A 25,364-nucleotide genomic window follows, 5' to 3' on the forward strand; every position below is an offset into this window, starting at 1 on the left:
CGGAATCCCCGTGTTTTCGGGGATTCCGCTCCTGGACAGAGCGCTTGATGTCTCTGTCCATATCTGGGCAGTGACATCAGGGGAAACTCCTGAAGCGGAATCCCCGAACACATGGGGATTCCCCTTCAGGAGCTGCCGCTGATGTCACTGTCCGGATCTGCCCGGCCCGGCACGGATGCATAACTTTATGCAAACCGGCCGGGCAAAATGGCCGATTTTACCGGCCGACACTCGGGCTCGGGAACAACCCGGTCGTGTGAATCCCGCCTTAATCCACTCAGTACCAGTTTAGTCATTAATTCAAAAAAGGACCAATAGTAGAGATAGCCTATTTAAGACATTGTCTAAATATGCAGGTAACCCGGTAACAGCATGACAAAAAGTAGTAGTTTAGTGAAAAAAAACAACAAGTACTAACCCATGTGGCTCCTCAGTTGTGACAGCTCCCAAGTATGGAGAAAAACCCCAATGCGCGTTTCGCGTAGATTGCTTTTTCAAGGGGCCCATAGGTAATCAGTCTGCACCTGCTTCTAGGTCTGTGAGACTGACTCCATCTTCCACCACTCAGGATGGCAGGCTTAGGAGTGGGAGAGCCTATCGCAGCCTGGCCAGACGGAGCTAGCTTCCGCCCTCTGTCTATTTATACCTGCCTTTCCTGTTCCTCCTTGCTTGTGAATCTTTTCTGTTGGTTTCCTGGCCCTGCTGCAGCTTCTTGTACTATTTGTCCCTGCTTCGTATTGACCCTGGCATGTTGACTACTCTCCTGCTCTGCGTTTGGTACCTCGTGCTCTCCTGGTTTTACTCGGCTTGTTCACTACTCTCCTGCTCTGCGTTTGGCACCTCGTACTCTCCTGGTTTGACTCGGCTCGTTTACTACTCTTGTTGCTCACGGTGTTGCTGTGGGCAACTGCCCCGTTTCCCTTAGGTTCTGTTTTCCCTTGCCTGTTTGTCTGTCATTCACTTATTGAGTGTAGGGACCGTCGCCCAGTTGTACCCCGTCGCCTAGGGCGGGTCGTTGCAAGTAGGCAGGGACTGAGTGGCGGGTAGATTAAGGCTCACTTGTCTGTTTCTCTACCCCCATGGTTACATATTCACAAGCCTATATACCTAGTCTACCCTGGTCCCTGACACTACTATGGACCCCCTTGAGACCCTGGCTCAGCAAATGCAGGGTCTCTCCCTACAGGTCCAGACCCTGGCTCAGAGGGTCAACCAGCCTGATGCTACCATGGTAGTGCCCCTCACCTCACCTCTTGAACCCCACCTCAAGTTGCCTGACCGGTTCTCAGGGGACCGGAAGACTTTTCTCTCCTTTCGGGAGAGTTGTAGGCTCTATTTTCGCTTAAAGCCCCACTCCTCAGGTTCTGAGAGCCAGCGTGTGGGTATAATTATGTCCCGGCTCCTGGAGGGGCCCCAAGAATGGGCCTTCTCCTTGGCTCCTGACGCCCCTGAACTTTCCTCCGTTGATCTTTTCTTTTCTGCTCTCGGACTCATTTATGACGAGACTGACAAGACTGCCTTTGCCGAGAGTCAGCTGGTGACCTTACGTCAGGGTAAGAGACCTGTTGAGGAGTATTGTTCTGACTTTAGGAAGTGGTGCGTAGCTTCTCGGTGAAATGACCCTGCCTTAAGGTGCCAGTTTAGGTTGGGCCTGTCGAACGCCCTGAAAGACCTGCTAGTTAGCTATCCCTCTTATGACTCCCTAGACCAGGTTATGGCTTTAGCGGTACAACTTGACCGACGTCTCAGGGAACGACGACTTGAACGTCTTGGTGTTTTCTCCTCTGACTCCCCCATGATGCCTCCCGAGGTTCCGTTGCTTCGTTCTTCCACGGAAGACTCGGAGGTACCTATGCAACTCGGGGCCTCCGTGTCCCCCCAACAATGTAGAGAGTTCCGCAGGAAGAATGGTCTCTGCTTCTACTGTGGGGATGACAAGCATCAAGTGAACAACTGTCCTGGGCGTAAGAATAAGCAGCCGGAGGAACTTCCGCGCCTAAGTGATCAACGGGGAGGTCACTTAGGCGCTCCACTCCTCTTGCTAATGGTTATTTTACACAGTATACCCATGTTTTTGAACTCCTTGTTGGCTCCATGCATTTGGAGCAGTGCTCTGTACTGTTAATGCAGGGATTATCGTCCGATTTGGTTTTAGGCCTTCCCTGGTTGCAGTTGCATAATCCCACGTTTGACTGGAATACTGGGGATCTTACCAAATAGGGTAATGAATGCTTGACGTCTTGTTTTTCTGTTAATTCTATTTCTCCCCCTGAGGAGGTGAACACGCTACCTGAGTTTGTTCAGGACTTCGCTGATGTTTTCTCTAAGGAGGCCTCCGAAGTGTTACCCCCTCATAGAGAATACGATTGCGCTATCGATTTGGTACCAGGAGCTAAGCTCCCTAAGGGTAGGATATTTAATCTCTCTTGTCCCGAACGTGAAGCCATGAGAGAGTATATCATGGAATGCCTGGCCAAGGGTTACATTCGCCCCTCTACTTCTCCGGTAGGTGCTGGCTTCTTCTTCGTTGGGAAGATTGATGGTGGTCTTAGGCCATGCATTGACTACCGAAACTTGAATAAGGTCACTGTGAGGAACCAGTATCCCCTTCCTTTGATTCCTGATCTCTTTAATCAGGTTCAGGGGGCCCAATGGTTCTCTAAGTTTGATCCAGGGGGGGCTTATAACCTTATCCGCATCAAAGAGGGGGATGAGTGGAGGACTGCGTTTAACACGCCCGAAGGTCATTTTGAATACCTCGTCATGCCCTTTGGGTTGTGTAATGCTCCCGCGGTCTTCCAGAATTTCATAAATGAGATTTTAAGAGACTACCTGGGGGTATTTCTTGTAGTGTACCTTGATGACATACTAGTGTTTTCCAAGGACTGGTCCTCCCACATTGAGCATGTCAGGAAGGTGCTCCAGGTCCTTTGGGAAAACAAACTGTTTGCGAAGACCGAAAAATGTGTGTTTGGGGTGCAGGAGATACCATTTTTGGGTCAAATCCTCACTCCTCATGAATTCCGCATGGACCCCGCCAAGGTCCAGGCTGTGGCGGAATGGGTCCAACCTGCCTCCCTGAAGGCGTTACAGTGCTTCCTGGGGTTCGCTAATTATTACAGGAGATTTATTGTTAACTTCTCGGTCATCGCTAAGCCTCTTACGGATCTCACTCGCAAAGGTGCTGATCTCCTCCACTGGCCTCCTGAGGCTGTCTAGGCTTTTGAGGTCCTTAAGAAGTGCTTTATCTCGGCCCCGGTGCTGGTTCAGCCCAACCAAATGGAGCCGTTTATCGTGGAGGTTGACGCGTCCGAGGTGGGAGTGGGGGCTGTCTTGTCCCAGGGTACCAGGTCCCTCACCCATCTCCGTCCCTGTGCCTACTTCTCCAGGAAGTTTTCGCCCACTGAGAGTAACTATGATATTGGCAACCGCGAACTCTTAGCCATTAAATGGGCATTTGAAGAGTGGCGCCAATTCCTGGAGGGGGCTAGGCACCAGGTAACGGTCCTTACCGACCACAAGAATCTGGTTTTCCTAGAATCTGCTCGGAGGCTAAATCCGAGACAAGCTCGATGGGCGTTATTTTTTACCAGATTCAACTTTTTGGTTACCTATAGGGCTGGGTCTAAAAATATTAAGGCTGATGCACTGTCGCGTAGCTTCATGGCCAGCCCTCCTTCGGAGGAAGATCCTGCTTGTATTTTGCCTCCAAGTATAATCATTTCCTCTATTGATTCTGATTTAGTCTCTGAGATTGCGGCTGATCAAGGTTCAGCTCCCGGGAACCTTCCTGAGAACAAGCTGTTTGTTCCCCTGCAATTCCGGCTAAGGGTACTTAGGGAAAATCATGACTCCGTACTATCTGGTCATCCAGGCATCCTGGGTACCAAGCACCTCATTACCAGAAACTATTGGTGGCCTGGGTTGCCTAAAGACGTTAAGGCCTACGTCGCCGCTTGTGAAGTTTGTGCTAGGTCCAAGACTCCCAGGTCCCGACCAGCGGGCTTACTACGTTCTTTGCCAATTTCCCAGAGTCCTTGGACCCATATCTCCATGGATTTTATCACCGATTTGCCTCCATCTCAAGGCAAGTCAGTGGTGTGGGTTGTAGTAGACCGCTTCAGTAAGATGTGCCACTTTGTGCCCCTCAAGAAACTACCCAATGCTAAGACGTTAGCTACCTTGTTTGTCAAACACATCCTGCGTCTCCAGGGGGTCCCTGTCAATATTGTTTCTGACAGAGGGGTACAATTTGTTTCATTGTTTTGGAGAGCCTTCTGTAAAAAGTTGGAGATTGATCTGTCCTTCTCCTCTGCCTTCCATCCTGAAACTAATGGCCAAACTGAGAGGACTAATCAGTCACTAGAACAATATTTAAGGTGTTTTATCTCTGACTGTCAATATGATTGGGTCTCATTCATTCCCCTCGCCGAATTTTCCCTTAATAACCGGGTCAGTAACTCGTCAGGGGTCTCCCCTTTTTTCTGTAACTTTGGGTTTAATCCGCGGTTTTCCTCCGTTTCACCTGGTAGTTCCAACAATCCTGAGGTAGAAGTCGTTCATCGGGAACTGTGCACAGTCTGGGCCCAGGTTCAGAAGAACCTAGAGGCGTCCCAGAGCATACAAAAAACTCAGGCAGATAGAAGACGTTCTGCTAACCTCTTGTTTATGGTCGGGTATCTGGTGTGGCTATCGTCAAAAAATTTGCGCCTGAAAGTCCCGTCCATGAAGTTTGCTCCCCGGTTTATAGGGCCGTACAAGGTCATTGAAGTCCTCAATCCTGTCTCCTTCCGACTGGAGTTGCCCCCATCTTTTCGAGTACACGACGTGTTTCATGCCTCCCTCCTTAAACGCTGCTCCCCGTCCTTGTCTCCCTCGATTGATAAAGAATAAAATACGGGATACTGAGGCGCTGCTTGATAAAGAGTTAATACATTTAATTGAGGTAGTATAAATAGACAATTGCTACGCGTTTCAACGCCGGACTGGCGTCTTCCTCAGGCAAGTTTGCCTGAGGAAGACGCCAGTCCGGCGTTGAAACGCGTAGCAATTGTCTATTTATACTACCTCAATTAAATGTATTAACTCTTTATCAAGCAGCGCCTCAGTATCCCGTTTTTTATTCTTTATCAATCAATTTTGGCATCTCTTTGGAGTTTTGCATTGGGATCGGCAGCAGCTTTGAACTCGCGGATTACTTTTAACTTTACAGGTGAGCAGTTACGATCTTTTGCCCATCAAATTCATAATTGATACACACATGTGGCGCCGTGTTTTTTCACTCTACTTTTAGTTGTCTCCCTCGAGGAAACCTCCGGTCCCTGTTCTCACCTCTGAGGGGGTAGAATTCGAGGTGGCCAAGATTGTGGACAGCAGGATGGTCCAAGGCTCCCTCCAGTACCTGGTCCATTGGAGAGGATACGGGCCTGAGGAGAAGGACGTGGGTACCCGCCCGGGATGTTCACGCTGGGATATTGGTCAGGAGGTTCCACCTTCGTTTCCCCAATAAACCAGGTCCACTTAGAAAGGGTCCGGTGGCCCCTCTTAAAAGGGGGGGGGGTACTGTAAAGGATCTGCCAGGCACAGCTTCTTTATCAACGCCCATAGGTAATCAGTCTGCACCTGCTTCTAGGTCTGTGAGACTGACTCCATCTTCCACCACTCAGGATGGCAGGCTTAGGAGTGGGAGAGCCTATCGCAGCCTGGCCAGACGGAGCTAGCTTCCGCCCTCTGTCTATTTATACCTGCCTTTCCTGTTCCTCCTTGCTTGTGAATCTTCTCTGTTGGTTTCCTGGCCCTGCTGCAACTTCTTGTACTATTTGTCCCTGCTTCTTATTGACCCTGGCTTGTTGACTACTCTCCTGCTCTGCGTTTGGTACCTCGTGCTCTCCTGGTTTTACTCGGCTTGTTCACTACTCTCCTGCTCTGCGTTTGGCACCTCGTACTCTCCTGGTTTGACTCGGCTCGTTTACTACTCTTGTTGCTCGCGGTGTTGCCGTGGGCAACTGCCCCGTTTCTCTTAGGTTCTGTTTTCCCTTGTCTGCTTGTCTGTCGTTCACTTATTGAGTGTATGGACCGTCGCCCAGTTGTACCCCGTCGCCTAGGGCGGGTCGTTGCAAGTAGGCAGGGACTGAGTGGCGGGTAGATTAGGGTTCACTTGTCTGTTTCTCTACCCCCATCATTACAAACACATGAGAAAATTTTTAGTCGCTTAATCGACCTTGGGATCATTTGTACAAATGATCCTACCAGCAACACTAGATACTAAACTGGCCAATCAGGGAGTCCGTTTGAAAAAAACGGACTCCCTGGAGTTTGTATGGAGCAATTGCGTTATCGTTTCATACAAAATCCATTGGAGGTACAGAAACAGCTGCATGTAGTGCTCAGCTGTTTCCGTAACTCTTAAAAATTTAATGACTTGTGCAGTTTGTGTGCTCAAATATGTTATGTGAAGCTTTAAGTGCTGAAAAGAAAATGTTTCCATTTCATTTCTTTTTCGAAAAGCCCTACATTTTACAAACAATATTCATTTATAATAATAGTTAGGCCGGGTTTACACGAGCATGTGCGTTTTGCGCACGCAAAAAACGCAGCGTTTTGCGTGCGCAAAAGGCACTTAACAGCTCCGTATGTCAGCCCCGTATGATGCATGGCTGCGTGATTTTCGCGCAGCCGCCATCATTATGACACTCCGTTTTGATGTTTGTAAACAGAAAAGCACGTGGTGCTTTTCTGTTTTCATTCATCCTTTTCAGTGCTGTTGCGCGATTCACGCTTGTCCCACGGAAGTGCTTCCGTGTGACATGCGTGGTTTTCACGCACCCATTGACTTCAATGGGTGCGTGATGCGCGAACAGCGCACAAATATAGATCAGGTCGTGAGTTTTTCGTAGCGGACTCATGCTGCGTAAAAATCACGCACCTGTCTGCACGGCCCATAGACTATTATAGGTCTGTGCGACTATTATAGATCTGTGCGACGCGCGTGCAAACCCGGCCTTACTGGGAGAGATTGTGTCGACCATGAGTACTAATATGCCAGTATGAATATTAGAAGAATATTCTCGTGTGATATTTTAAACCCTGATTCTTGGCCATGTCAGATTGATCTAACGCATTAAGGGTATGTACTGTGGATAGGTGATAAATATTGATGGTCGGAAACCCCCTTTAACCCCTTTAGGACACAGCCTGTTTTGGCCTCATGGACACAGATGATTTTTTCAAATCTGACATGTTTTATGTGGTAATAACTTTGGAATGCTTTAACCTATCCAAGCGATTCTGAGATTGTTTTCTCCTGACATATTGTACTTTGTTAGCGAAAAAATGTGGTCGATAAATTCAATATTTAAATTTAAATGTATCTACTTGTAAAACAGATAGTAATACCACACAAAATAGATACTAGTTAACATTTCCCTTATGTCTACTTTATGTTTACATTGTTTTTTCACGTCCTTTTATTAGGACGTTACGAGGCTTAGAACTTTAGCAGCAATTTCTCACATTTTCAAGAAAATTTCAAAAGGCTATTTTTTCAGGGACCAGTTCAGCTCTGAAGTGGGTTTGAGGGCCTTATATATTAGAAAGTCCCCATAAATCACCCCATTTTGAAAACTGCACCCCTCAAAGTATATAAAACAGCATTCAGAAAGTGTTTTAATCCTTTAGGCGTTTCACAGGAATTAAAGCAAAGTAGAAGTAAAATTTACAAATTACATTTGTTTTGCTGAAATTCATTTGTAATAAAAAAAAATATTTAACACAGAAGTATTTACCAGAGAAATGCAACTCAATATGTATTGACCAGATTCTGCAGTATTTAGATATATCCCACATGTGGCCCTAGTGCGGTAATGGACTGAAGCACCGGCCTCAGAAGCAAAGGAGCACCTAGTGGATTTTGGGGCCTCCTTTTTTTAGGAATATATTTTAGGCACCATGTCAGGTTTGAAAAGGTCTTGTGGTGCCTAAACAGTTGAAACCCCCCAAAAGTGACCCCCTTTTGGAAACTACACCCCTCAAGGCATCTGGATTTTAACCCCAGAGTTTTTTTTGCAGAATTTAGTGGAATTAGTCTGTGAAGATGAAAATCTACTTTTTTTCTGCTAAAACATAGATTTTTTCATTTTTACAAGGAATAAAGGAGAAAAAGCACCCCAACATTTGTAAAGCAATTTCCCCCGATTACGGCAATACCCCATATGTGGTAATAAACTGATGTTTGGACGAACAGCAGTGCTCAGAAGGGAAGGAGCCCCTTTTGGATTTTGGAGAGTAGATTTTGCTGGAATGGTTTTCGGTGTCGTGTCGCATTTGCAATGCCCTGGAGGGACGAAAACAGTGGAAACCCCCCCAGAAGTGACACAATTTTGGAAACTATAACAAAAAAATAGAAAAAGACCCCAGTAGTTGGCGGGTAAAAAACTTTGAATATATAGAAAAATTGCCAGAGGCATTAGAAACCCGTTTTTTTCCCAACTACTTGCTACCTAGTAGAATAGTTAAATTGTAAATAATACCTTTATTTAAATCAAGTAGGGACAAACAACATAGAATTTAAAACTACAATGTGTGCCGACCTGTAATAGCATCAAAGTTCCTATGCCATACAAGAGATAAGAATAGCCCAATGCAAATCATAAGCACTGAGTAAAAGTGCTCGCTGTAGTAAATAGTATAGAACAGCTGTCACTAAGTAAAGATACTAACTATGGTCAATAGTAAAGGTCAGCTGTTAACATTACTCTAAAAAAGGATTAATATAGCCCCCCCCCCCCCCGACATGCAGATGCAGCGTCCTCAGGGGTTTTGAGGCATATAATGAATTTTGGAAACTACACCCCTCAAGGAATTTTTCTAGGGGCATTTTGACCCCAAATATTTTTTGGAGAATTTAGTGGAATTAGGCCGTGAAAATGAATATAAACATTTTTGTCCACTAAAATGTTTCATTTTTTTAATTTTCACAAGGGATAAAATAAAAAGTACCACCCCAACATTTGAAAAGCAATTTCTCCCGAGTACGGTAATACCCCATATGTGGTCATAAAAGTTTTTTTTATTAGAAATTAATTAGCCCTTTCAGGACTGATCCTTTTTTGCTTTTTCATTTTCGTTTTTCACTCCCCGCTTTCCAAGAGCCATAACTTTTAAATTTTTTTGTCAATAGAGCGGTGTGAGGGCCTTTTTTGCGAGAGGAGTTGTAGTTTCTATTGACACCATTTAAAGTACTATATAATGTACTGGGAAACTGAAAAAAAATTATTTGCGGGCTGAAATTGGAAAAAACTGTGATTCTTCCATTGTTTTTGGGATTTTGTTTTTACGTCTTTTACCGTGCGGTAAAAATGTCAACTTAGTTTTATTCTGCTTCTCTAAACGATTACGGTGATTCCAAATTTATATAGGTTTTTTTATATTTTACTACTTTTACAAAGAAAAGACTTTGTTAAAAAAATATTTTTTTTCTATCATCACATTCTGAGAGGCATAACTTTTTTATTTTTTGGCCGATTGCGCGGTGTGAGGGCTTATTTTTGGCGGGACGAGCCGTAGCTTTTATTGGTACAATTTTATGGTACATACAACTTCTTGATTACTTTTTATGAAATTTTTTTTAGAGCTAAGGTGACCAAAAAACTGCGGATTTGGCGGTTTACATTTTTATTTTCTTACGGCGTTCACCGTGCGCAAAATAAATGACATTTTACTTCTACAAGACGGTATGATTACGGCAATACCATATGTATATAGTTTTTTATGTTTTGCAGCGTTTGTACATTAAAATCACATTTTTATAAAATTATTTATTTTTTGTGTTGCCATATTCTGAGAGCCAGAACTTTTTTATTTTTTAGTCAAAAAAGCTGTGTAAGGGCTTGGTATTTGTGGGACGGGTATTAGTTTTTCTTTGGTACTATTTTGGGGTTCACTTTTTATTCTATATCTTGGGAGGGGTGGTGACCAAGAAATAGCGATGCTGGCATCGTTTTTCATTTATGTTTTTTGTGGTGTTCAACGTGCCAGAAAAATAACATTATAGTTTTATAGTTTGGGTCGTTACGAACACAGTGATACCAAATATGTGTACTTTTTTTTTTTACATTTTCATTTTTTTCCTATAATAAAATACTTATTATAGGGAAAAAAAACTTTTCGTTTTACACTTTTATAAAACATTTTTATTGACTTTTTTGTACTTTTTTTTTTAAAACTTTTTACACTTTCTTTTTTGGCCTGCAGCACTGATCGCTGTATTCCGCAATGTATTCCAACTGTCAGTGTGACGTCACAGTCACTCTGACAGCAAGCCTATGAGGACCAGCCAGAGACTGGTCCTCATAAGCCTCCATACATGGCAGACCCGGAGGCCGTTGTCTGGCCTCCGGTTGCTATGGCAACACCCACGATTGCATGGTTGCCAATGTGCTACAAACCCCCTAAATGCAGCGATCGCAACCGATCGCCGCATTTAAGGGGTTAATTGCCTAAATCAGCGGCAATGAGTCGCTGATCGGCAACACTGGAGTGTCAGCTGTCGGGGACACCTCGCCGACAATGTGCATCGGGAATGACACAGTGACTTCTGTCCATGGCAGACACGGAGGCCATTGTTTGGCCTCCGTTTGACATGCTAATCCTCGGCAAACCCCCACGATTTTGGAGTAGGGTCTGCCCATGTGCTAGAAACCCCTAAAATGCGGCGAGCGCCGCATATAAGGGGTTAATTGCTGAAATCAGCGGCAAAGGACTGCTGGCCGGCAAGAGTGGAGTGTCAGCTGTCGGAGAAAGTATGCACCGGTAACCTCCCACGGCAACGTATAGTTACTAAGTGGTGCGGCTTGGGGTTAAATATATGCTACATACCCTTTAAGTAAATGGAATAATGCTAGTGGAAAAAATAAGGCTGTGATTCTTGGATGGAGTCATTTTGAAGAAATGGTAAGTTCAAAAGATGGTTAACTCTTCTCACGTACCTGACCAGTTCTTTGGGCATTTTCCAAAATCCTCTGAAAGTGTTTTGTAAACATGTCCTCAATGATCCTTAACTGTCGTATAAAATGAGCAGAAAATATTAAACTTTAGGACATATTTTTATGCACCTGAAAAAAAACCAGGTAAAAGTGCAACTTTCATCTCACAATTCACTTCCATGCCCTGATGTAAAAGACTGGACTGCTTATTTTTACCATATATTTTTTAATCTAAACCCCATTAATGTAGCAATATCAGGAACCCGTATTAAGAATGTTGGCAATGATTGAATATTGCAATGTCTTTGACGACAATTTGCTTGATAAACAGCTTAAAATAGACAACCCGTTTAAGTCATGTATTCCTGCTGTTACAATATAAAGAAAAGATTCAGTTAAATGTCTTACATTGCTTCCACTATTTACTGTACTTTTCATATGTCAGCATGAACACTGTTTCCTGTCATACCTGAAGTATGAAATTATTGTGTACTAAGGGTAGCTTCGTCTCTCTATCCCATGAGTAATGAAGACATGCACAAATATAGGGTAGAACAGGTACAATGGTCATACTGCCAATAACTCCTTGGCGGGAAGGGGTGAACAAGCTCTCTGAATGTGGAGGTGGAAAAATATACTGGAGGCAGGGGCGTAGCTAAATGCTCAAGGGCCCCGATGTAAAAGTCCATCTTCGCCCCCCCAACTTCTTCTCGCAGCTGAAGGCCCGCAGCTTTCAGCTGCATCGCTGGGTCTCCTAAGTGATCCAATGATGCAGCACTAGCAGCCAAGGGAGTCACTAAGGTCTTAAAATGTCAGGGGCAATAGCCCTAATACATGTCTCCTCCCAAAAAAAAGAATATGTATGTGTGTGCGTATGTTTATCTATATATGTATATATATATATATATATATATAAATATATATATATATATATATATATATTTATTTATGAGACACTACGAGCACCACGACCCCTATAGCTATGGAAAGGATTAGATACAGTGGCTCAGCAGACAGTATCACACATGATAGACTAAGATATAAGGCCCAGCTCGCTGATATTCTAGCTCCAGCGCTGGACCCAGGAAAGGTAAGTTTAATAATTGCTCTGCTTTTTTATGTGTTTGTGTTTTTTTACAGGTTCGGTTGTTGGACTACTTCGGATTCGAGGACTACTTCGATGATGAGGTTTTTTTTATTCTCAAAAAAATGGTTAACGAGTATTGTGTAGGGGTCTTTTATATCAATAAAATATTTTTTCTATGACCTTGCATTTTTTTAAACTTTATTACTACCGCCTTAGTAATGGCCGCTGGATGATTGACAGCGTCCATTACTAAGGCAGGCTTAATGTTAGCCGGTGAAAAGGCTATCACTAACCCACATTATTATCTGGGTACCCACTGCTACGAGGGGTAACGGGAAGAGCCAGGTGCGATTCAGTACCCGACAATCTCTAGTGATAGCCAGGCACTGGAGCAGCCGCAGGCTGGAATTATTAGGCTGAAAAAGGCCAGAAACCGTGGCCCTTCCCACCTTGGTAATGCTAGCCTGCTGCCGCTGCTGTGTTGTATCTGTTGGTTATGAAAAATGGTGGGGACCCCACATTGTTTTTTCTAATTATTATTTTTTTTTTAAATGACGTGGGTTCCCCCTCATTTTTTATAACCAGCCAGATACAACATAGCAGCAGCAGACTAGCATTATCAGGATGGGAAGGGCCACGGTTTCTGGTCTTTCCCAGCCTACTAATACCAGCCTGCGGCCGCCCCAGTGCATGACCGTAACTACAGATGGTCGAGTACTGGATCGCACCCGGCCCTTCCCGGTACCCCTGGTGGTGGTGGGTATTGAGGTAATAATGGGGGTTAGTGGAGGCCTCTTTATCGGCTAACACAAAGCCCTGCCTTAGTTATAGGTGTTGTCAATCAGCCAGCGGCCATTACTAAGGCAGTAGTAATAACGTTTTAAAAACTACAAAGACATAGAAAATATATTTTATTGAAATAAAAAAACAAACACACAACCCTCGTTAACCATTTTATAAAAATAAAGAAAAGCCGTTATCAAAGTAGTCCTCGAATTTGACAACCGAACCTGTAAAAAAAACACAAGCACAAAAAAACCCCCATTAGTAACACATAAAAAAGCAAAACAATCGTCATACTTACCTTTCCTGGGTCTGTTACAGTTAACGAAGCAATGATAGCTATAAGTAGAAGAATAGTGGGTTCACTCCTGAAAATTCTAATTTCTTACCTTCTGCACTTTGGTAATATCCATTTGAAAGAATTCTTTAAATTTTAATTTCCATTCATCCTCATTGTGTTTCTTGAAGTTAAAAAGAATTGTACTAAGATGATCTTCTAATACCCCTGGATCACAGGGTCTATCTTTCAGGAAATTGGAGATTTCAATGTGTGCTTGTCTTGTTAAAATCACTTCAGCGTCATAAAGATTTTCCACGTCGTCCTTTATAAAATCAAGAATAGGTTTGTTTTATAATAAAAAAAATTACAGCAGTTTTAAATGATTTAGGCTACGTTCAAATCAGCGTTGGTTTACGTTCATGGGTTCGCTGCAGCTTTCCGTCGGAAGAACCCATGAACGGAAAGGCAAACGGAAACCATAGCTTCTGTTTGGATTACCATTGATTTCAATGGTAATGCTTCCGTTGCAAATGGTTTCCGTTTCTCTCCGTTCCATAAGGTTTCCGTTTCTTTTAGCGGAAAGAATAGCGTAGTCGACTACGCTATTGTTTCCGCTAAAAACCGGAAAGCTTATGGAACAGAGACAAACGGAAACCATTTGCAACGGAAGCATTACTATTGAAGTCAATGGTAATCCAAACAGAAGCTTTGGTTTCCGTTTGCTTTTCCGTTCATGGGTTCCTCCGACGGAAAGCTGCAACGGAACCCATGAACGGAAACCAATGCTGATGTGAACAGGCATCTTCTAAATATGGACATTATTTCTATTGATTCATCTACTAGTATTATTATAAAAACATCTGAGCATACAAATTGTACAACACTAAAACATATTATGTGGATGGTTCAATCTCTCTACAGCGATTGTACAGAATTATCTACAGCAGATAAATCTTATTAATACAAACCAGGCCACATTTCTCGGCACTTTTCATTAGCCTCTGGAGCAATCCTTTAAACATCTTGTGACTTTCTTTTTCCTTTAATGTTTGAAAAGAAGAAGAGACAAAGTTACTTTTCTAAGCTTTCTTCATATACTAGTACTTGTTGGACATAAAATATTAAAGGGCTTGTCTCATGCAACTGTTATAGCTGGAGAAAGCTGCAGCTGCATGTAATATTAGGGTGCGTTCAGATGCGGGGTACTTGCCTTGTATTTCTGTAGCTTAAAAATAACCTGCAGAAAACAACAATGTATGCCTATACAAATTGTCTGCAACTCAAGAACTAGAGAAATCTGTCCGCATTGCAGAATATTTTTCCTATAGGCCTACGTTGTAGTTTTATGCAGCGTATTTTTACGACACAGTACTAGTACACTACGTGTGAGTGCACTCTGAGGATATGTTCACACGCTAAACAAAAAACGGCTGTAAAATACGGAGCTGTTTTCAAGGGAAAACAGCCTCTGATTTTCAGCCGTTTTTTATGCATCAATCGTTTTTTAGATGTGTTTTTTTTCGGCTGTTTTTGGAGCTGTTTTTCTATTGACCCAATGAAAAACGGCTCCAAAAACGGCTCAAGAAGTGACATGCACTTCTTTTTACGGGGCGTTTTTTATGAACCGTTTTTTAAAACGGCCGCATTAAAAAACGTCCTGTCGGAATAAAACGCAGTTTTTCCCATTGAAATCAATGGGCAGTTTTCTGGAGGTGTTCAGCTTCCGTATTTTCAGACATATTTGGGGCGTTTACGGCACGAAAAACGGCTGAAAATAAGCTGCGTGAACATACCTTAAGAGTGGATTCACATGCGACAGTCTGAGTTTTTTTTGTAGAACTCTGAATGGAACTTGTAGAAATCTATGTATTTGCTGCAGAAACAACCCCATTCAGATGAATGAAACGAATGTCAAAGATACGCTTAATATTGCTTAAAGAGGCTCTGTCACCAGATTTTGCAACCCCTATCTGCTATTGCAGCAGATAGGCGCTGCAATGTAGATTACAGTAACGTTTTTATTTTTAAAAAACGAGCATTTTTGGCCAAGTTATGACCATTTTTGTAGTTATGCAAATGAGGCTTGCAAAAGTCCAAGTGGGTGTGTTTAAAAGTAAAAGTCCAAGTGGGCGTGTATTAGGTGCGTACATCGGGGCGTTTTTAATACTTTCACTAGCTGGGCGCTCTGAAAAGAAGTAACATCCTCTTCTCTTCAGAACGCCCAGCTTCTGACAGTGCAGATCTGTGACGTCACTCACAGGTCCTGCATCGTGACGGCCACATCGGCACCAGAGGCTACAGTTGATTCTGCAGCAACATCAGCGTTTGCAGGTAAGATCGACTTACCTGCAAACGCTGATGCTGCTGCAGAATCAACTGTAGCCTCTGGTGCCGATGTGGCCGTCACGATGCAGGACCTGTGAGTGACGTCACAGATCTGCACTGTCAGAAGCTGGGCGTTCTGAAGAGAAGAGGATGTTACTTCTTTTCAGAGCGCCCAGCTAGTGAAAGTATTAAAAACGCCCCGATGTACGCACCTAATACACGCCCACTTGGACTTTTACTTTTAAACACACCCACTTGGACTTTTGCAAGCCTCATTTGCATAACTACAAAAATGGTCATAACTTGGCCAAAAATGCTCGTTTTTTAAAAATAAAAACGTTACTGTAATCTACATTGCAGCGCCTATCTGCTGCAATAGCAGATAGGGGTTGCAAAATCTGGTGACAGAGCCTCTTTAATAATATATGAAGGAAAAATTGCTATCAGGAAGGAAGATTTATTGTGTACAGCTGCAAAGGAAATGGCTTGTATTTAAAGAGGCTTGGTCTCCAGTTTATACCTGCCCTATCTCCTACGTAATCTAATAGGCGCTTCAATGTAGATAACAAGAGGTTTTTTTTAAAAACTTTTTTTTTTACCAAGTTATGAACCTTTTTCAATTTATGCTAATTTGTTCTAATTGCCCAACTGGGCGTTATTTTTACTTTTCACCAGGTGGGCATTGTAAAGAAAAGTGTATGACGCTAACCAATCAGTGACCAATCAGCATCATACACTTCTCTTCATTCATGCCCAGCTTGTTTCACTGCACAGCTTGATCTCGTGAGATTATGCTGTGACGGGACTTCCTCCTGCAGGTCCTTCACAGGAGCAACGGAAGAGTCAACAGACATCGTCTCCAGACGTGCCAGGATGTTTATCCGAATCTGCAGAGGCTGGAGGTGATGTCTGTTCAGTCTTCCATGGCTTCGGTAAAGGACCTGCGAGAGGAAGTCCTGTCACAGTGTGATCGCATTATACTTGGTGGGGAGCTGATATGGAGGGGCATTATACTGTATGGGGGGTGATATTGGGGCATTATACCGTATGGGGAGCAGATATGGGGGGCATTATACTGTATGGGGGCTGATATGGGGGGCATTATACTGTATGGAGAGCTCATATGGGGGGCACTATACAGTATGGGGGGCTGATATGGGGGCATTATACTGTATGGGGAGCTAATATGGGAGGTATTATACTGTATGGGGGGATGATATGCCGGGGGCATTATACTGTATGGGGGCTGATATGGGGGGCATTTTACTGTATGGGGGCAGCTATGGGGGCATTATACTGTATGGGGGCAGCTATGGGGAGCACTATAATGTATGGGGGCATTATACTGTGGGAGGGTAGCAATGGGGGCATTATACTGTGTGGGGGCAGCTATGGGGGAATTATACTGTGTGGGGGCAACTATGGGGAGCATTATACTGTGTGGGGCAGCTATGGGTAGTATTATACTGTGGGGGGACAGCTATGGGGAGCATTATACTGAGGGGGCAGCTATGGGGAGCATTATTCTGTGTGGGGACAGCTATGGGGAGCATTATTCTGTGTGGGGGCAGCTATAGGGGCATTATACTGTGTGGGGCATTATACTGTGGAGCGAGCTATGGGGCGCATTATACTGTGGGGGCATCCATGGGGGCTGTTGGGCAAGGTGGCTGGGCATAGGCACGCACAGGGGTCTGGTGGTGTTGGGGAGGGGTAGGGGGCCCACCACAATGTTGTGCGGTTTTTCGGACGTAACGTACTGCGGGTTCCAGGTCGGATACGCTGTGTATTTTTACGCAGCGTATCCGACACGTGAGAACCCGGCCTTAGGACTTTTTCACACAGTGCAGATTTGCTGCAGATATTGCCACATTCTTTCAAGCCAAAACCCAGAATGGAACCTAAACAGAAGAAATATATAAAGGAAGGTCTTGTAGGTCTGCTTTCCTGGATCCTATTCTGGATTAAAAATGCATACAAAATGTCAACAAGTGTGAACAAGCAATTACAATAGTGGCTTATATATCCCAATGCAATAAATAATTTTTTTGTTTGTGATCAGCTCTACAACTGGAATTTATGATTGAACTACTTTACCTTTAATGTGAATTTTAGTGATTTTGTGCTTTGGTCATAATGCTCCATATCAGTAGGGTCAATAAAATCTTCAGTGAATTTCAGTGATTTTGAGCTTTGGTCATAATGCTCCATATCAGTAGGGTCAATAAAATCTTCATCATGGCTGGTGTTTGCAGTCTGTACATAAAAGTATATTATGGCAGCAAATATTACTTTCTGTATCTGAAAATCAAAAACACTGATAGATTATGTTGCACACAATGTAGTCATTCATTACAGCCTATACTATCTTTTTTGCAGGGTACAATGTTCCGTATAGCAAAAAAAGAATTCCTGTTGTAAACCTTGCAAATGTATTTCAAAAGGACACACTGCTGGTATACAATTGCCCCATAGAAATCAATTTAAACTTAAAAATTGTAGTATATTTTTTGAATGAAGGGCAAAAACAGAGTCTTATTCTTTTATTTAAATAAGGTCACATAAGGAATAATTTTTAACTGACATAGTTCTTCAATCTCCATATTACCAAACACTCTTATTGCAATGTAAGTGAACACTCTCTACAGCCAGTTTAAGACGGCTGAAATTTAGTGTTTGTATTGTGGCCACAATGTGCAGACCTTCTGTGGTTCTTTGTAGACACTGAAGCGCCTAGGGAGAGTGTCAGGGACTGCAAGGGGTTAAGAAAGGATGGAACGGTTTAAAATAATGCCCAGGATCAGGATTGGTCAACAAGGGGTAAGAGGGGCGTGGTTAAGAAGATATAAGGCAGAGGTTTGGAGCAGGAAGCCCTCTTACCTTCAAGCTGCAGTGGAAGAAACACCTTTGCTGCTGCTGTGGAGATTCAGAGCGTGGTCGTTAAGAAGATGGCAGAAGAACTGTTGCGGAAGGTGGCACAGCGGGTAGCGGCAGAGGGGCCTGCCTGGCTGGAATCCCTGTTGGAGGAAGGAGAGAGGCGAGGAGCTGAGCGGGGCATGGAACAGTCGGGAGCGGCTACCCGAGGTAGGCCGCAGCGCGTTACATGCCCTCCGGTTAGACTAAGCCCTAGCCCTGTTGCTATGAGGGGTGCTGTGACTGCTGCACAGTCATGCGGTGGTCCCAGCAGGTCCCCTAGGCCTATGTCGACGGGTGCTTCGTCGGTCGACATAGTGCCCCCCTCCCCCCCGTCCACTCGTCGCGCTGGCGTCCTTCCCCATGGCGGTAAGAGGGCGGCTGTTAAACCGGCACGGGCACGGTACAACCCGCCTCGAGCTGCTGATGCGAGCGCGGAGGCAGCGGCCGACTATCGTGACAGTGGGGTGAATATGGCGGACTCAGGCGACTGGTCCGACATGGTCGCTTACCATGCGGCATGTTCACAGGAGCTGGGACTTGCTTCTGGGGCCTGTGTGCAGCCGGGGTCGGCGCCATCTTTCCCCGTGCTGTTCTCTACGCAGCCAGAATTGGCGGCGGGGGGAACAGGGGCGGGACGTCCTGGCAGGCGCAGTGCAGCCAGGACACAAGATGGCGGCGCACGAAAAAAGAAGATGGCGGCGGGTGCGGGGAGGCGGACGGTGAGCAAGCAGCCCAGCCAGGGGGCGGGGGCTTCTGCGGTGCCTGTCGCTTCTCCACCCCGGTCCCCCCCGGGCCCCTGTCAGCACGGATCAGGGGCAGGGGGGGAGTGTGCTAGGAAAGATAGGAGTGAGGGTGTTTTGGATGCTATTTGCCCTTCTCCTGCCTTGTCATCTTTCTCTCCTGCAGGTCCAAGAAGGGAGCGTTCCAGGCGAGGGAGGAAACGCCGGGCTGGTGGACATCGCCGGCACGGCCATCATGGACGTCGCAGGTCAGGTGACGGGAAGAGGCGTGGTCGACGGTATTCCTCGTCTTCCAGCGATGGTTTCTCCTCCTCGTCTGCGACGACGTCCGCATCATCCGGATCATGGAGGAGGTCGTCGAGGAGATCCTCACGGCCGCAGAGACGCAGTCGGCGCCGGGAGGTGCAGCGCTTGTCGGTGGATCAGGAGCAGCTGTCCCAGGTTGTACCTCCCGCCGGGCCGGTGGAGGAGGTGCAGGCCGTGGTTCCAGTGCCGCGGCAAGTGGCTGAAGGACCCTCTGGAGTCGGTGGGACCTCTGGGAGCGGTGAGTCGGCCTGCGGTGACGCATGGCTTAATAAACCTAATGCAGCGGGTGCGGATTTGATTTCTGTTTTAAAAGCCGTGGTGGCTGGGTTGAAAGTGAATGAGGGAACGTCGTGTCCCTCTGTGCCACCAGAGGGAGCTATGCCCCTGTCTGAGAAAGAGAATGCTTTAGCTAGTTTGACGTTTAGAGATTCATTGTTTTGTGGAGTCGCTCCTCTCGGGACTCATTTGTCAGCTGAGGTCAAGGACAAGATTTGGAGGAATGAATTTGTGGATATTTGGTCCTTGGTCTCGGTGGAGCAGGTGACTGTCGACAAGGAGCGGGGCTTTGAGAGAGGTTCGGATAGGAAAGCAAAAGTAGCGAAAACATTTGGCAACTGGGTACAGTGTTACGCTACACTGGCTCATGTTATTTGCCAACGCTATCCTGGGAAAGGGGCCGAGTTGTTTGTCTATTTTGACACAATTTTCAGCGCCCACAGGCTGCACGGTGGTGCGGCCTGGTGGCGATATGATGAAGAATTTCGGCGACGTTTGGCTTTGTCGCCTGATATTAGTTGGGCGACGAAGGCAACGGACGTGTGGTTGCAGCTTATTTTAGCGCAAGGGAGTAGGCAACAACGCCCCTTTCCCAGTGCGGCCGCAGCACCGGGCCCCGCCCCTGGAGTTGCGGCCGCTAGGCCCACAGGTGCCTGTTGGCTCTACAATGAGGGCCACTGTCGTTTCTTTGCCACGTGCAAATTTCGACATGAATGCTCCATCTGTGGGGGCGCTCATTCGGCGCTCCGGTGTTTCCGGAGAGGTAAGCAGCCGGTCAAGGCACCTCCTTCCGGCGCAGCGGAGAACGCCGGTGAACGTGCTCGAGATGGGCCCATGGTTAGAGCGGTACCACAGGAGGCGGGAAGCAGAGGTGCTCACTAACGGGTTTTCGTTTGGTTTTGAGATTCCTTTTGAATATTCTGCGACATTGTCATTGGCTGACAATTTGAAGTCGATCAATGAGAATGTGGGCATTGCGCGGCTAAAATTAGCAAAAGAAGTGGAATTAGGAAGAATGGCAGGTCCATTCAGCGAGCCGCCGTATACGAATCTGCGAGTTTCCCCCCTTGGTTTAGTTCCAAAGAAGGAACGAGGAAAGTTTAGGCTGATTCATCACCTTTCTTTTCCTCGCGGTGGTTCTGTTAATGACGGTATTTCTAGGGCGGAGGCGGCGGTTTCGTATACGTCTTTTGATGTTGCAGTAAGGTTGGTACAGGCGGCTGGACAAGGGGCGTTGTTAGCCAAATCTGATATTGAAGCGGCCTTTCGTTTGCTGCCGGTTCATCCGGAGTGTTTTCACCTGCTGGGTTGTTGTTTAGACAAAGGGTTTTACGTGGATATGTGCCTTCCTATGGGTTGTTCAATATCATGCAGTTACTTTGAGATGTTTGCGTCATTTTTAGAGTGGGTAGTTCGTTTGGAGTCTGGTTGTGACTCGGTCATTCATTATCTGGATGATTTTCTTTTTGTGGGCCCGGGGGGCTCTGGGTTGTGCAGCACGTTGCTGAGAGTGTTTCGACAGGTGATGTCGCGTTTCGGGGTACCTATTTCCGAGGATAAGACGGAAGGTCCTGTAACGGTTTTGTCATTTTTGGGTATCGAAATAGATAGCGAGCGGATGATTTTTCGGTTGCCAGATGATAAATTGGCAAGGCTAGTGACGCAGGTTGACCAGGTCATGGGGTCGAAAAAAGTGACGTTAAAACAGTTACAGTCGTTAATGGGATTGCTGGTGTTTGCTTGTCGTATAATTCCAATGGGTCGTGTTTTTTCTAGGCGTTTGTCTTTAGCCACTAGAGGTATCTCGAAGCCAAATCATTTTATCAGGGTAACCTCTTGTATGAGGAAGGATTTGTTTGTTTGGCATTCTTTTTTGAGTTCGTTTAACGGGAGGTCGGTATGTCAGGACGCTGAGTTGTCTAATGTAGATTTGGAATTATTTACGGATGCAGCCGGAAGTGATGGTTTTTGGAGCAATTTTGGGCCGAAGTTGGTGTAGATCCCCTTGGCCCTTGCATTGGAGTGATTTGGGAGTCTTACGTAATTTAACGCTATTGGAATTGTTTCCTATTATAGTTGCAATAGAGTTATGGGGTAGCGTGATGGTGAATAAGAGGATTGTATTTTGGACAGACAACATGGCGGTGGTGCATGCGGTGAACGGGTTGTCGTCTAGTTCGTTGCCGGTATTAGCTTTATTAAGACGGTTGGTTTTGAAGTGTTTGCGTTTGAATGTGTGGTTTCGTGCAAAACATGTTCCGGGTGTCAGTAATGTGATGGCTGATGCTTTGTCTCGTTCACAGATGTCCCGGTTTCGGGAATTGCACCCGGCAGCTTTGGCAGAAGGGGTGTCCCCCCCCCTTCACTTATGGGCCCTGGTCAAGGACAACTTATGAGACTGTTGAGGGGTTCGGTGGTACCGGCGACTTGGAAGAGTCATTGCAGAGCGTGGGATCGGTGGTTGGAGATTGCGGGGAATGACTTCCCATCACAGGAGGGGTGTCACCTGGACGTCACGTTAGCAAGTTTGGTACAAATACGTCAGGAAGGGGGTAGTGCGGCCACGGCGAGCAAGTTTTTAGCAGGAGTGGCCTTTATGTTAAAATTGTGGGGATGCAGAGATGTTACAAAAGAATTTGTAGTTCGGCAGTCTTTAAAAGGGTGGAAAAAAGAGGCGTGTTCAAGGGACACGAGGCGGCCAGTATCTTTTTCACTTTTGGGTCGGCTGCTAGCCGTTTTATGTTTTGTGTGTCGGGATGAATATGAAGTGTCCTTGTTCGGCGCGGCGTTTTCGTTGGCTTTCTTTGCCGCTTTGCGGGTTAGTGAGCTGGTTCCGCACAGAGTAAGTGCGAGCGGTGGTCTTCTCGGATCGGATGTAGTAACGTTGGGAGATTCTCTCAGGGTCTGTGTGCGGAGGTCAAAGACTGATGTGGTAGGAAAGGGGGCTTGGCTGTCGATTGGGAGGATTGGGGGGCAGTATTGCCCGGTAAAATGGGTCCAGGAATTCGTGTTGGTCCGAGTGCCCGGGACGCAATTCTTGATCCATCAGGATGGATCCGCGATGTCGCGTTTTCAATTTGAGGCGATTTTTAAGGCCGGCTTGAAGTATCTAGGTTTGCCGCCGGGCGAGTTTGGTACACATTCATTTAGGATAGGTGCGGCAACTGAGGCGGATGCCTTGGGCTTGGATTCAGCGGCTATCATGAGTCTGGGTAGATGGCGCTCTAATAGCTATAAGTCATATGTGCGACCTGATCTGGTTTTAAAGATGGTGTAAGCTGGAAGTTTTCATAAGAAAGGTCGCCCCCTCCCCTTCCCCCCCTCCCCTTCCCCCCCCCCCCTGTTTTTCCTTCCTGTTATATGGAGTGTTATGTTAACCCTGCCTGTAATTTTCATTTGACCGGAATGTAGCTTAATTTCTTTGTTAGGGTTGCGGCGCCCCCAAGTGTGGATCTTGGGGCATTCGTATGTGCATTGGGCAGCGGTTCGAGCGGGTCGAAGGCCATTAGGTCCGAATTTGGGCCTCGCACAGGCCGACGTCCATTGGAGAGGTGTCCGGGGATTACGGTGGGTGCAGTTACTGCCAGAAGTAGTGGCAGTTACAAGGCACACGTACGGACCTGTTGTCCTAATCATCCATGCGGGTGGAAATGATATCGGCCAAGTGAAAATGGCTGAGTTATTGTCAATTATACGAACTGATTTGGCGCGTTTTCGGGATCTGTTCGCCCGTTGCGTGATAGTTTGGTCCGAAATAGTGGCGCGCACGGTGTGGCGAGGAGCGAGGAATATGGCAGCTTTGGAGAGAGTGCGCAGGTTAATTAATGTGCGGGTGTCGCGGTTCATTCGCTCTATAGGGGGGATCGGGTTGCGACACCAATCCCTGGAGGGTGATAATGCAGATCTGCTGGCACCGGATGGAGTGCATCTGAATGATATCGGGCTCGATATCTTTTTATTGGATCTCTTGGATGGTGCCGAGAGAGGGCTGGCGTTGCTTGGTGGGGGTGGTCGGGGGACTGAGTAGGTTTCTCAGTTCCCCCTTCTTGGCGGAAAGTACGGCAGATGAAGACGGAGGTAGCACCCTACATGCCTGATGGAGACAGGGAGCATCGGCATTTCAGGAGGAGAGGAAATAAATAAATATATATATGTCTTCATGCCGATGGTTGTAAATAATAATAAAGCTGTGGCCACTTCCACATTTGCATAAAGAAGGTGTTGGTGTGTTAATTCAAAGAAGGATGGTTAAGGTCCTGGGCAGGTAAAGTGGATAATGGGTCCTTGCAGTCTTGTAGACACTGAAGCGCCTAGGGAGAGTGTCAGGGACTGCAAGGGGTTAAGAAAGGATGGAACGGTTTAAAATAATGCCCAGGATCAGGATTGGTCAACAAGGGGTAAGAGGGGCGTGGTTAAGAAGATATAAGGCAGAGGTTTGGAGCAGGAAGCCCTCTTACCTTCAAGCTGCAGTGGAAGAAACACCCGCCCTCCCTCCCCTGGTGGTTTTGGTTTTGTTTTTTAAAAAATTTTTCTACGGTTATATTCTTGTTCTGGCGTTTTTCTGGTTTTTTCGTAGATGTCACAGCTGGCGGAAAGTACGGCAGATGAAGACGGAGGTAGCACCCTACATGCCTGATGGAGACAGGGAGCATCGGCATTTCAGGAGGAGAGGAAATAAATAAATATATATATGTCTTCATGCCGATGGTTGTAAATAATAATAAAGCTGTGGCCACTTCCACATTTGCATAAAGAAGGTGTTGGTGTGTTAATTCAAAGAAGGATGGTTAAGGTCCTGGGCAGGTAAAGTGGATAATGGGTCCTTGCAGTCTCTGAACGAAACTTAGATCAATAAAGAATCCTGTGAGGATCTAAGTTCGGATCAATAGAACCATAGAAGGTTCGAGTATTGCGGCCTTAATACAAACACTAAAATATGTCCGTCCGAAACTGGCATCTATATTTTAATTTATCTTGTTGACAAAATACTGCACTGTATGTAAATTTGTTGGTGTCCTTGGCAGAAATGGCAAAATCACCAAAAATTGATATTCTCTTTTCATATTTACTACTTCACACATTTTTACATAGGGTGGTGATGGGTGAACGGTACTATTCATGGTGCTCTTGGGTGATTGTGGGTTAATACCTAATATTCCTATTCTTTGCAAATTTACTAGAGTCAGCCAAACGTGTCATCCTAGGTATTGGAAGATAAAAGAGATTCCTTCTATTAGTATGGCTAAAGTATTCAGATCAAGTTTTTGCTCTAGAGCATTGGTCTTCAACCTGAGACTCTCCAACTGTTGTAAAAATACTACAACTCCCAGCCTCCTTCTTCAGCTGTTAGGGCATGGAGCTGGAGAGCCACAGGTTTGAGTCTACTTCTTTAGAGAATTTAAGAGGAAACTAGGGGTGTAGTGAGTAGAGATAAGCAAATCGATTCTACACTAATCGAATTTGGTCCGAATTTTCCCAACATTTGAGATTTGTTAAATTCCAAAACTTTTGCAGTGCCCAAATCACAGAAAAATGATGGTTCTACCCACCAACTTACAAATTATAAAAAGGATCACATGACCCCAGACAGGCTTCCCCATTGTTCCTTGCAGACAGCCTTCCCAAAATGTACTGTAGTTATCCCTCCCTCTACTCATATATGTTTCAGT

At 45.6% G+C, this 25,364-nt stretch overlaps 1 protein-coding gene across 1 annotated transcript in view; it reads right to left on the reverse strand.

The window, feature by feature from the left end:
• The window catches only part of LOC142657898 (uncharacterized), a 95,796-nt gene that overhangs the window by 56,233 nt on the left and 14,199 nt on the right, over positions 1–25,364 (reverse strand). The window contains exons 2-5 of the mRNA XM_075833419.1: positions 17,555–17,758; positions 14,101–14,172; positions 13,242–13,454; positions 10,986–11,057 (exon numbers count right to left, since the gene is read on the reverse strand). Of these exons, the coding sequence (XP_075689534.1) occupies positions 10,986–11,057; positions 13,242–13,454; positions 14,101–14,172; positions 17,555–17,758 (561 nt within the window). The remainder of the gene's footprint in view (positions 1–10,985; positions 11,058–13,241; positions 13,455–14,100; positions 14,173–17,554; positions 17,759–25,364) is intronic.

The sequence above is a fragment of the Rhinoderma darwinii genome, chromosome 7, assembly GCF_050947455.1.
Source record: "Rhinoderma darwinii isolate aRhiDar2 chromosome 7, aRhiDar2.hap1, whole genome shotgun sequence".
Lineage (NCBI taxonomy): Eukaryota > Metazoa > Chordata > Amphibia > Anura > Rhinodermatidae > Rhinoderma > Rhinoderma darwinii.